Source organism: Aulostomus chinensis, chromosome 18 (genome assembly GCF_037954235.1).
Source record: "Aulostomus chinensis isolate RoL2024-O1b breed Wild chromosome 18, RoL_Achi_v1.0, whole genome shotgun sequence".
NCBI lineage: Eukaryota > Metazoa > Chordata > Actinopteri > Syngnathiformes > Aulostomidae > Aulostomus > Aulostomus chinensis.
The window spans coordinates 16,049,221-16,062,500 of record NC_141337.1 but is presented as its reverse complement, the minus strand read 5'-3'; the positions used below and the strand labels follow the sequence as shown (position 1 = coordinate 16,062,500).

At 40.8% G+C, this 13,280-nt stretch overlaps 1 protein-coding gene across 4 annotated transcripts in view; it reads right to left on the bottom strand.

Moving 5' to 3' along the window:
* The window catches only part of card11 (caspase recruitment domain family, member 11), a 24,242-nt gene extending 12,211 nt beyond the window's left edge, over nucleotides 1-12,031 (bottom strand). For all 4 annotated transcript variants that reach the window (XM_086185605.1, XM_086185607.1, XM_086185606.1 and 1 more), the window contains exons 1-6: nucleotides 11,834-12,031; nucleotides 3,220-3,407; nucleotides 2,974-3,111; nucleotides 2,504-2,680; nucleotides 852-1,000; nucleotides 326-505 (exon numbers count right to left, since the gene is read on the bottom strand). In XM_086185605.1, the coding sequence (XP_086041731.1) occupies nucleotides 326-505; nucleotides 852-1,000; nucleotides 2,504-2,680; nucleotides 2,974-3,111; nucleotides 3,220-3,406 (831 nt within the window). In that variant the 5' untranslated portion in view covers nucleotide 3,407; nucleotides 11,834-12,031. The remainder of the gene's footprint in view (nucleotides 1-325; nucleotides 506-851; nucleotides 1,001-2,503; nucleotides 2,681-2,973; nucleotides 3,112-3,219; nucleotides 3,408-11,833) is intronic.
* Between the last annotated feature and the right edge of the window lie 1,249 nt (nucleotides 12,032-13,280).

Below are 13,280 nucleotides of genomic sequence, written 5' to 3'. Positions count from 1 at the left end.
AGATTAACTTTGAAGCTGTCAACCACAAGAACGGTGGACTGAGGTTGGAAATTTTTTTTTTTTTTAATCACACCAGCCCTCCATGATGCCAGAGTCTGCCGAAATGTGATTAAACTACAGTGTGCATGATCTCCAGGGTTGCCTTAATGTGATGAGGTTGAGAGTTTGAGATCAAATCCTGTTTCGTTAGGCCGTACAGCAGGAAAAGTAGAAATACTCTACAAAGAAGTTCTGATTCACTGATTCTGAAACCTTGGAAACGCTGCTCTGATGGTTCAGTACAGCCAGAACGTGAGAAACCTCACTGAAGGTCTATGTTCCAGACCTGTTTGACGGACTGAAGCTCCTGCAGCTTGATCTTGAGCATCTCGTTCTCCCTCTCCAGCTCATAGATCTGTTCTCTCTTGGGTCGGTTCTCAATGTCGTTCTTCAGCTTGAGACTTTGCCTCCTCTCCATCTTACACTCCTCCTCCACCTTGTTCAGCCTGTGCTTCAGCTGATCAATCTACACACACACACACACACACACACACACACACACACACACGCACGCACACACACGCACACATACACACACAGGACACACTAGAAAATGAATAGCTGGATAAACTGGAGCTGAGATTGAGTTTGATGACTTCCATCTTTTCATGGAACAAAGACATACTTCCTGCTCATTGCCAAAAAATCCCAGAATTGTGTGTGTGTGTGTGTGTGTGTGTGTGTGTGTGTGTGTGTCTGTGTGTGTGTTAGTGTGTGTTTCTGTGGGCTTGAAAACATGTGAAACCAAGTGTGTTTCTCTCACATTTCTGCAGTCCCTGTTAACAGTAACTGCCCCCTCGTGCCTGTCGTACCTCTAGCTGCAGGTCTCTGCTCCTCATCACGGCCATGTTCTTCTCCTCGCTCAGCGTGGCGTACCTCATGGCCAGTTTGTAGTTCTCATCCTTCACTCTCAACAGCTCGTCACTGTAGGTGTTCCTCTCTTCTTTCAGCTTGTTGTATCCTGCAGAAGCAAACACAGCCATGGATTATTAGATCATTAGATAATCATGAATGGGGCTGAAGAATAAAATGTAACACTTTCAGATACTTATTTTAGTTGAAGTGCATCGGTTCCCTGGATCTTTAAGAAACGATTTTAAAGTCTTTTTCACTTTTAAGGGTTTTTTTATCCTCTGAAATATTCTGAGACGTGCTCAGGTGATATTTTTTATGTAACTTTTAATGTGCATCTTTATCTTTTTAATAGCTTTTTATGTATTTTATCTATTCGCAATTTGTTGTGTATGTTGTACGACTACTTCATCTACATATGTGTATGTGTATATTTTTTTACTCTCTGCCAAAATGATGAAGGGCTTTAAGACGCATCTTGTATATGATGAGTGCAATAAAACAAGACAGTGGGAATGATTTTGTCTTCCTCGGTGTAAAACAATACGACCTCTTCTACTATTTTACATCAATGTGCACTTTAACACATAGTAAAAAATTAAAACATTATAAAGTATTTCTTGTCAGTATATATGATTTTCACAGTGAATATCACCTTCAGTTGTCCACGACTTTTATGTAAATAAACTGCATGTTTGCCGAATCCTAAAGGGATCCCTCCTCTGTTGCTCACCCTGAGGTTTCTCAGATTTTTCCCTGTTAAAGGTTTTCTATGGAGTTTTTCCTCAGTCGATGTGAGGGTCTAAGGGCAGAGGATGTTGTTATGATGCCATGTGAAGCCCTTTGAGACAAACTGTTTGTGAAAACGGGCTCTACAAATAAAATTGCCTTGCCTTGCCTTGAAAAACACTGTATATAACTACGTGAAGTACTCACAGAGCGTTGAAGATATGATAGCGATACCTACTATTTAGCAACAGGAACTGACTCAAATCGTAATATTCGTATGTACTAAGGTCATTTTGTCAAGAGGAACTAATATGACTACCAAATTATATCTTCTGCATTTCTGTCCTGTCAAAGAGTGTTGGAGAAGAGAAGAGTGTTATTTAGTTTTGGTTTTTTATCAGATTTCATTTTACTTGAATCTTATTTTTTAACAGTTTATTGTTGAGTGTAAAGAGTTTCTTGTTTACTTAAGAGTCTATTGTCCATCTCCTTTATTTTGTGAGAGTATTTATTTATCTTCTTCTTTTTGCGACTGGAAATTCAATTTCTTTGAGGAGCCATCCCAAAGGGATCAACAAAGAGAAGTCTAAGTCTAAGTCTAAGTCTAAGAAACATTTGAGAGACTTTAATTTTGTATTACTTTTAACATTTAAGAGTGAATATGTTTGATTTTTTAGTTTAACGGCTTAGGAGACGATGGTGGTTGGACAGTCACGCAGAATAAGCTTCAAGTGTTTGGTGGGGTAACGATGCACAACAATGACACATCTACCGCGGAAGCCTTGCGTGACAAACGTAATTCACTGGAAATGACAGCGAGATGGTGAGGTCAGCACGTCATCACAACATGTATATCAGGTTACTAAAGTTGATGTGTTTGTACTCTGTTGGAAGGCTTGGAGTTCCTGGTTGGCTAGCCGTAGCTTCTTCTGCTCATCCTCTAGGGTGCAGTTCTTCCTGCTCAGCTCAACATGCTGCAGGGTCTTGACTTTAGACTGCTGCTGCAGCTTCACCACTTCATTCATTAGGAACTGGGTCAGACCCTCGTGACCCTCCTCCACTGCAGTGAGGAAGCAGAAGCAGGAAGGGAGAGGGGGAAAAAACACAAATTGTAATGCGCTTTCAATAATATGCAATAATCCCTCTATCAAATATACTTGCAGTAACAAGACTTCCTTAAACTGATGTGTTAACAAACCCTGCGGAAAAGAACTAAGAAAAGTATTCTTTCATTTTTGCTGGGCTTCAAAGACGGCGATACAAACTGGTCGACACTTGGCTGAAGACTCAGTTCAACACTTATCACTGCAGTTCCAGTCAAACTTGACGTGCAGCCAAAGGACAATGTCTCACCTACGATGGTGGAGAAGCGCCGTGTGGGATCCTTCCCTGTGACCACTTTGTAGAAGTCAGGGTAGTAAAACTCCAAAGTCTCCAGAAAAGCCACATACCCCCGCTGTCCCTTAGTTTGAAGGATGTCAAGTAGACGGCCTGACAAAAGATTGATTATCATCACGTTCACATTTCACCGGAATCTCTTCTGACTCTCACATGAACACGTCATAAGTGAAAAGCAAAAGCACTCTTCCATCAACATACTTGTGCGATTTGCTTTTGTCGGCAGCAGCATGGAATTGAGGATCTCATCCTCATCTTGTTCATCCAGGACTTTGCACTGCCGGAGGTAGGGGGTGAGCTTCGCCGGAGAGATGATATGGCAAAGTTCGTAGCGTTTACAATCCACCTTCTCCCACAGCGCCTCCACGTCATTCTCGATCTCACACATCCTGAGAAGTAGTCAAAATCAACAAGTGCCATTAGCCTTACAAACATCTGTGGATTCCAGCTGAATCAGAGGTTTATTGAGGTTAGCTCTTGGTGGAGATATTTGTTCATTTGGGATTCTCAAAGACATTTCTCCTCAGAGTATTCAAATAATAGCAGAAAACTCAGGCCAAAGGAATTGGTCCCAGTTGCTAGGAGCCATAATTGGGCAACACATAATGAATAATTCAGTCAAATTCGAGTATTGGGACTAAATATACTGGATACATTTGTGTATTGCTTAGTCCGTGTATACTGGAAGGTTTGCTGAAGGTACTGCAGAACCCCATAAAATCAGGTATTGTCTAATTCTGCCTCAACCCCCCTCATACTCAGATTTGGCTCAGTCTCAATCATCCCTTGGTCTCTATCTGGATTTGGTCTCTCATCCCTCTGTCTCTGTCTCCACTTGGTCTTCACACGGCCATGAAACAGGCTCCAGCTTCCTCCGTCTCAGTCTTGGCTTAGTTTTGCCCATCTCCCTGTCTCAGTCTTGGTTTCCTCATGCCCATCCATCGTTCTCTTTCTGGACTTGGTCTTGCCTGCCCCTCTGTCTCGGTCTTGACTCATACTCACCACTCCTCAGTCCTGGTCTACAGGCACAGAGCCTCTCTAGCATGACAAGCTTTTATAGCTAGTAAAAACGAATAATCCACATTTTCTAAAGTCTAATTCCTAAACCCACTGATTGTCAATATGTTTATTGATACAGCGCATGCATGGATCTCTGACAATGAGACAAAATGGTGATGATATGACAAGAACAAGTGAGTGGTGGCTCTGCAAGCACAAGATGGTTGCTTAAGGTAGTACGCAGGCTCGGGCCTTCCAGCCGTTGGGGGTTATGACCCTTTAACATAAATAAGTGTGACTTATGGGAAGGACTACATTTACCAGTAAAACCCCAACTGCAATAAGCATTACAACGGCAAAGGTTCCTGCATAACCTGACTGATGTACTCAGGGAAGGAAGTGTATTCAAATATATGCGAGAAATGGTTTCATGAAGTCGAGAAACGACTGTCAAACAACAATGATCCGTTTCCATCTCCTGTCTTTTCTTGTTATCTTTTCCAAATACATATTCCTACTCTTTCTTCTCCTCTCACTCCCACTTGCTTTCTTATCAATTCATTCCTTCTCTCTGCGTACAACACACAACACACGCGCACTGTCTGATCATCTCTGACATTTGCGTACACTGCGTATAAGCTTACAGTTAAGCAAATGAAGCCATTAGACATGTAAATACACAATTTTGCATACAACTGACATCTCGTACACGCATGGAATGTCTCAGCGTGTGCTACTGAGCTTCTAATTTTCTGGTAAAATTGATCTGCCCTCTGTTTGTTTGTTTGTTTTGTTTGTTTGACTGAATCAAGTTAAACAAATAAGAGATACCTTACTTTCATACACGCCCTATCATGTTGATAGATATGTTTGTTTAGAGTGTGTGCGCGCGCGTGCGTGTGCATACGTGTGTGTGTGTAGTATACTATCACAGTTCACAGAGGATCATGAAACCACAATCGCTAAGACCAACACACACCCATGCATGCACTCATGCTTTATGCAGAAGTACAGAACATGGTATGCAAAGACACACACACACACACACACACACACACACACACACACACACACACACACACACACACACACACAGACCTCTACAGAAACCACATACTCACAGACTTGTTTCCTCTTCTCTTATTTTAGAGTCTATTATTCAGAAAGCTCATCTGTTCTTCCTCCTTTTCCAAACCAGATGTGAATGGTTGTTCTCTTGCCATGTTTAGGGGAACAGAACGGACTTTTCAAAGCAAGTTTACATTTTCCCTTTTTCACCACAGCCTAAAAACTTCAGAGAGAAAGTCACACACTCGCAACCCTGTGCTGCCTTTAGGTAACGTGACGCACTCCAGTCTGCATATGAGCTCTAAACAACTGCCTCTCACTGTTTCGTACATCATCGCTACTGGGACACTACTGATAACACTGGTCAAGACATAGTCAGGTATTCTGATATTTCAAAGTAGACAACTATTATGTAATCTTTTGTATGTCTCTCATCCACACCACTTTTTTTTTTCAAATACTTGCAATATGAGCCAAAATTAAAGGGTAAAAAATCTTAAAAAAAAATAAAGTAAAAATCCTTCGTGTGTTTGAATATAAGTACCTTAACAAACACTTTTTCACTCATATAACAAATGTTCCATTCTTTATTTTTTCATTACTTATTTTGTGAATTTCTGTTGTAATTGATTTATTTATAGTTTTCCTTTCTTTTTGGCCTAATGCTTACGCTGTTTTTCCGTTGCCAAATTATGTCTTTTGTCCTTTTCAAAATCATTTATTTCGAGTATTTTAAACTTTATCTGTATGGGTAAATATCAGTCATTTCCCCTTTGAAATATATTTTTAAAAAAAACAACAAAAACTCAATACCAAAGTTGTGAGAACATGCCCAGCAACGTTTCCACACGGTGGCCCAAATTCATTAAGGTCGGCCAACCACAACAGGATTTGGTTTGGGAAGACTAAACAGTCCATTATAATAAAAGTCCAATCTACATGAGCAAAACACAAGAGGAAATCATAAATGCCTTGTCATAAACCTGCTGGAGTTCCTCTGGCTATTTTTTTGCAAGCAGTTTTGATTAAATTCCTGAAATAAGTTCTGTGGTTCACGCTCGCTCAAGATGTTTTGGCATTTTGCTGTACGGCAAAAAAACAAACAAACAATAACAACAAAAAAATGCCAGTAAATGACACATTCATGAATCACTGCGCTATGGGTGTCTTAAAATGGAGGTCGCTGACGTCGCAGGAAGTTGACGCATACATTAAGCATCGTCACGCCAACAGCTAACATATGGAGCGAGTTGTACTGACGTGGAAGTTCTACGTTCCTGATCATTCATGGCCTGACACTTTATTCACCTGAAGTGCTTCAAGTCTCATACACATTGTTTGCTAACGATCTTATTTCTGGTGATCATCAAAATCCGATCCAATATAAAATCTCAATGCCCATCACCATGCTAACCTCCAGGTTGGCTAGCAAACTTGCCACCGTTCTAGCCGTATTGTAGTCGACTCAAGTCAAGAGATTTATTTGTCCTGTGCATAACTGTACATGTACAACAGCAGTGACACTTACTGTACCTAAAGAGGCAATAGTTATGTAATGTAGTAATGTCCTGTCTGGCAGCAGAGAAGAAAGAAATACAGACGCAGCAATGCTCTGTTCTATGTAGCAAACAACCCATGCATACTGAGCTTCTTTGGACAATTTTGAACAAACCTTTAACGTTTCAGATCACAAGACAAACTGTATACTCATTTTAGTTGGTGTTGATTGATGGATGATTTCGCTTTGACTAATTTCTTGCTCCTGTGGTCTTGCTTCTACTTAGTTATGTAAACCATAGGCTATCACAGTATGTGACGACTACAAGATAACAGCTTTATCATAAATAGGTCACTCAGATTTGCAATCAAGTCAAATTTTTTGTATTCACGCCTTGATGTTGGTCATTAGCTGTCTTAATGGATTTATGTTTGGGGTTTTTTTGGTGCGTGGAACAGGAATGAATGTGACTAATATCCCATGTGAAAAATGATCTGGGGTTGGCTGATCCGCTATCTGATGGGCCCATGATTGGTTCAGGTGTGCAAGCCCTCATAAAGGCACTTTTGTCCAGCAGAATAGTGGACACCTGAAGGAATTTGATATCAGGGCTCTGTCTGTGGAGACAGAGAGAAGAGAAAAAGAGTGGGCGAGATCCTGTGTGCACTCTTCTACAGGGTGGAAAATGCTCTTTGCATTATTTGCATAATTCATTAAAGTCACAGTCAGTCGGCATCCGGTAAAATATGAATGGTTTAACACTTTGTAATTCTCACAAAACAATAGCTTTTTCCTCGCTATGGAGCATTTTGCAGTTATAAGATTTAAAGTGAAAGCAACGGCTTATTCATCGAGTACAATGACACACATTGGTCATTTAAAGGTCAAGCAAAAGATAAGAACGCACAACAAAACACTGAAACAAAATGAAGTGAATGCATAAACATGAGTACAGAGTAGTTGTATACAAACAAAAACAAGTTTAAATCAGAGCCGAGATGATATTTAAAAACAGATTAAGCCACGGGGAAAAAAAAGTTGTCATTAAATGAGGTTTAAGGTGACACTTTTAAATGGAAGCCAGTGTAAAAAACTAAGAATCATAGTAAAGTGCTCTCATTTCTTGACGTTAAGATTCTAGAAGTGTCATTTTGAATGTTGTCCCCTTCTTAAAACAATCGCCCAAGTCATTTTTTTTTCAAGTTTTTCAGAAAACAGAAAACTGGAGACAAAACATCAAAAGGAGTTGTTCAGGCAAAAAAATGTCAAAAAATAATTAATTAATATTAATAATTAATTTAAGAAAAAAAATTTAGGCAATTATTTTAAGGTGACAATATTTAACAGTCATATGGGCGGCAGTAAGGAGTATGTTACAGTCATCCACCCAACACAATCAAAAAGCATGACAAAGCTTTTTTTTTATTTAATTTGATAAAAATCTGATACTAAAACATTAGAATTGTTTTCAAGCTTTCATGTGGCCTCTGAAAATTCAGATCCTCGTCAATGGTTCTCCATGATTCTTGTCATGGGTGAAAGATTTTATGGATCGACACTCATGGTAACAGCACTGACTGCCAGCCTCCCTTCTGTGTTTCCTAAAAGAACAGTTTCATTCTTATCATTGTTTAAACAAAGGTAGCTTGATTGCATCCGGCTCTTTACCTCCTGGTATGTGTTTATTTGGTGAGAGTGTTCTAAATTAGAGTATGACCTGCATAGCTATAGTTAGTAACCCTACTTTTGGAGGATTTTGAAAAGGAGCAGTGTAAAAGTCTAAAACAAAAAGGGCTCAAGAACTGATCCTTGTGGGACTCCATACGTCATGGTAGAAACATTTAGATTTCCCTTTTTTTCTGACAAAGGAGTACTAGTAGTTTTTTTATTCTGGAAAATATGTAATGCAATGCACTACACTGCACATCTATTTTGTACCGCTTATACTTTTAAGGGCTGGAGCCTATCCCAGCAGCCTTCGGGCGAGAGGCAGGGTTCACCCTGGACAGGTCACCAGTCCATCGCAGGGCCAACACATAGAGACAGACAACCATTCACACTCACAGTCACACCTACAGTCAATTTAGAGTATCAATCAGCCTCGTCCCCTCTTGATGTCTTTGGACTGTGGGAGGAAGCTGGAGTACCAGAGAGAACCCACACAGGAACAGGGAGAACATGGAGACTCCACACAGAAAGATCCTGTGATGGAGCCGGGGCTCAAACCCAGAACCTTCTTGCTGTGAGGCAACAGTGCTGACCACTGCACCACCGTGCCGCTGCACTACACTGCCAAAGCTGCCGAAACTTGTGATATATCTACTGATAAAATAAACATTTTTAGATGTGCTTTGTTCAGAAGCTTTGTTAATAACTGCAGTGAATTTAGAGATGAAAATCATTCTGTTTGCAGTAGAGGTAGAGCAGGTGTCTCTGCTGGGAGTTTCAGCTAACAGGAACTCAGAGGGTGCCTGCACTGGAGAATGGTTGACCTATCAACAATTGCAAATAAAGCAAAATGTTTGTATTTGTAAATGTTTGTATTCGTAAATATGTCATAGATGGAAGTTTAGTTTTCTCCATCTCCATTTTGCCTTCTTTCTTCTACTCTCGTAGCAGTTGTCCCTGGTGATTTGGTTTTGCCAAATTCTTTTGTCAAATTTTGGACTTGACAGGTACTATTGCATTGAAATCCCTAAATGGTCGGGAATTAAAATAATTAAAAAGCCACACATCCTACCCCTGTGACTGTGACTGATGTAAGCAATACCGCTTCCATACACAGAGCACTAGGACTCTTTTCATTGTACCGTTTTTCACAGTTTTAGGTCCAGTCTGAATATATGAGGAGGCGAATGTATCAGAATGCAGAAGTGATCTGACAGAATTAGAGCTGGACTGTTAACAGCAGGAACACGAAGGCCTTGTTGAAAGCCTAATCTAGTTTATGACCTTGAGCAGGAGCTGGCCAACTTACATGCTGACAGTACAGAACGTTTCAAATGAGGTAAGAACTTACTTTCGGCAAATTTAACCAGCCATCCAACCATCCAGCCATCTATCCATCTTCTTCTGCTTATCCTGTTAAGGGTCTCGGGGGGGCTGGAGTCTATCCCAGCAGCCTTCAGGTGAGAGGTGGGGTTCACCCTGGACAGGTCACCAGTCCATCACAGGACCAACACATAGAGACAGACAACCATTCACACTCACAGTCACACCTACGGTCAATTTAGAGTATCAATCAGCCTCGTCCTCTCTTGATGTCTTTGGACTGTGGGAGGAAGCTGGAGTACCAGAGAGAACCCACGCAGGAACAGGGAGAACATGGAGACTCCACACAGAAAGATCCTGTGCCCGAGCCGGGACTCAAACCCGGAACCTTCTTGCTGTGAGGGGACAGTGCTGACCACTGCACCACCGTGCTGCCCGGCAATTTTAACATTCTTTACTAAATTTCTTTATTCTGAAAATGACAAAATTACAGCTAAGCTGCTGACATGGCTGAGGACAGTTAATATTCCACATACAATCCTGTTTACAAGCGGTATTTGTTTAAAACACATGGCTGTAAACATCATAAGAATGTCCCTAAAATCTGTTTAATACTTGAACTGACCTGTCAACACTTTGAAACATTTTGAGAATCAAAGCAAAATATCCAGTTTACGCGACCTTTCCTGTATTCAATGCTGATATTGTAATTTTTCTAAATAATAGTGAGTATTAGTGTGAATGTTAAAACATAGAAGTGAGATTGTCATCACCCCTTGAAGTTAGCGACGACTGGTTGTTCTCCTGTACTTTTTGAAGAAGGGAAGAATCTTTTACTTTTTTTTAAATACGTCACGAAGTAGTCATATTACAATATTTCATACATTTCATAAAAAACAACGATAATTTAAAAGTTAGGACGTATGAATAAGCACCCCCTCAGTGTGCATGAACCATGTATGACCCCTGGAATTAATGGCCAGCCCAGTGCTGTATTATATCATTTGCAGTAGACATACTGCAGTATATGGGTGTTATCATGATTAACTGGTCTGTATTGATGCATCTAAAGAAGAGGACACACTCCCAATCCACTAATGTGCATGGATGCATGTTTGAGCCGTGTTTTCAGACCAGTTCTACTGTTGGTAGCATTTGCAGGGGCTTTCAAGACTGGGTGTCCATGGCAAGAGACACTTGTCAGGCCTCCCACCTTTACACTCCCCAAAGCACCCAAGCTCCACCTCGGGGCACCAGGGCTCCCACAGGGTCGTGACAGTCCGCTTTACAAACTGAATAATAGAATTTAAGAGGTTTTCTCTACTGTTACCGCTGTTCATTGACGAGATCAGCAATGCAACTGAGCCCCTCTTCCAGTCTGGGCCCCTAGCAATCGCCTGGTTGGCCTGGTTTGCTGGAGTGAACACTCTTCCACATTTGCATGCTAGTATTCGCATTATTACGCAAGCAAGTGATGGAGGCAGATTTCTCTGATAACTTTTGCTGAAGTTACGACAGGATGTCTCAGTACTCATAACTTCATTTGAAAATTACAATTAAACACTTTATGAGAATTGACTGATTGACTGGAGTCACAATCATAGAATCACAACACTGCAAATTTTGAGGAACAAAGGGCTCTTCACCAAAAAAGCATGATTTGAGTTGAGGTTACGCCTGTAATACATGTATTTGTTCTGTTCTTTTTATAAAGTTCAATATAAATGCAAAATAAATGGAGTCGAGTCATAAGTTCAAGACTTTTACCTCTGTACCGGCGTTCATAGCGCCATTTAAGAGAAATATTACAAATGTAGGTTCACCCCAAGTACTTGGTTCACTGGATCACTACCTGAGCGTCTCCCCGCATCCCACTGGCTCTGCACCTGCAACTGGGATCCCAAACATCTTGCTGATGGCAGATAATGGCCCCTTGATGACTACGATTACGCACGTTCTTCAACCGCATGTTCTCCTGAGAGCATTTTCAGTTGAATGTGGCAGTTGTGAAGTTCGAAGAGTGACTTATAATGGACAAACATGCAATTTATGTTGCGTTCTAGACGTCGTCTGCGCGCTGTGGCAGGCGGCAGTGAAATGAGGTGGATCCGTTGTGCCGCTTCTCGGTTTTTCCTCTCTATTGGGCGCACGTCCAAAAGCAGGTAGCACATGTTTTTTCCGACAATTTCTGAACAAACCCATTCTCATACACAGGCAAGTACGAGAGCAGATGAGCAGGATTAATGATCTTTTGCTTACCTGAGATGCGTAACGATAAAGAATCCGAGAGTCGACGGAGATTAAAAACTTGGTCGAGGCGGAGTCTGTTTTGTTGTTGTGGTTCTTTTTAAAATGAAAGGTAACTATAGAAGTTCGGTTTGTCTCGATTGAGCCAGACAAGTTCTACAGAGGGAAACGCATGGCAACTTTGATCTCAATTTACCGAGTAACAGAGAAAGAGAGAGAGGGAGGAGGCGGGCGACGTGCGCTGTATGGAAATAACAAGTGCTCTACTCGTGTGAGGAAGCACTAGTGTGACATACATCTATGCTCAAGTACCACAAATATTACAACATTCCAACAGCTTCAGAAGTACTCCTGGTTGCTAGGACTGGATGTCATAACAACAACAACAACAACAGCAACACCACTAACAACAAAGCCATTGAACAAACAAACAAACTAACTAACACACTTTTTTTTTTTTAACTGTCACCATTCACCTTCCTATACCGATACTTTGACCTCACTACTGGGATATTCTTTCTGTAGGGATTAAAATCCATTGTTAAAAAAAAAATAATGAAAAGAATGAAATTCCAACATTTAACAACATTAAAATTTTACCAAAAGGTGATCATCCAAGTGTACCAAATGGAGTGTGTGCCTGCTTCTCTCCTTGTGGAAAGCTTTGAGGAATGAATGTACTTTGTGATCTCTTACAAATAACGAGTTGCCAGATGAGTTTTCAGCAGCTTAAAGGAGAAATTGCCCCTCTAAACATCAGAAAATACATCTACAACTTTAAAATATACAAATATATTGCATAATATCAAAAGGACAACTTCTTCATTCAACACAGGATATACAAATTTTCTACAAGTAAAGGACTGTTTTATAATGTGGTTTAGTTTGATTTTTCTGAAACACAACAGCTTAAACAAAAATCTCAAAAACTGGAGAGGATACAGCGCGCCTCCAGACTGGAAGATTCACATGCAATCTGGTAAGATAGCCTGCAAACCTATAGGAAAGCCCTTTGTAAAACTAGAGCAGCCTGCTACTGAGCATTAATGGAGGAACACTAGAACAACCCCAGGTTCCTCTTCAGTACTGTAGCCAGACTGACAGAGAGCCACAGCTCTACTGAACCTAGCATTCCTGTTTCCCTGAGTAGCAATGACTTCATTAACTTTTTTAATGATAAATTTCTACTTATTAGATTAGATAGAATTCTTCCCAGATGTACACCTGGATATCTTTTCTCCCAGTAACCTTCATGAACTCAGTACAAAAATGTCCTCCTCTAAACCATCCACCTGTCTTCTAGACCCCATCCCAACCAAGCTGCTGAAAGACTCTCTACCCCTCGTCAGCCCCTCCCTCTTGGACATGATCAATGTGTCGCTGTTATCTGGTTAGGTCCCACAGTCCTTTAAAGTGGCAGTAATTAGACCCCTTCTCAAAAAAGCAACCCTGGATCTAG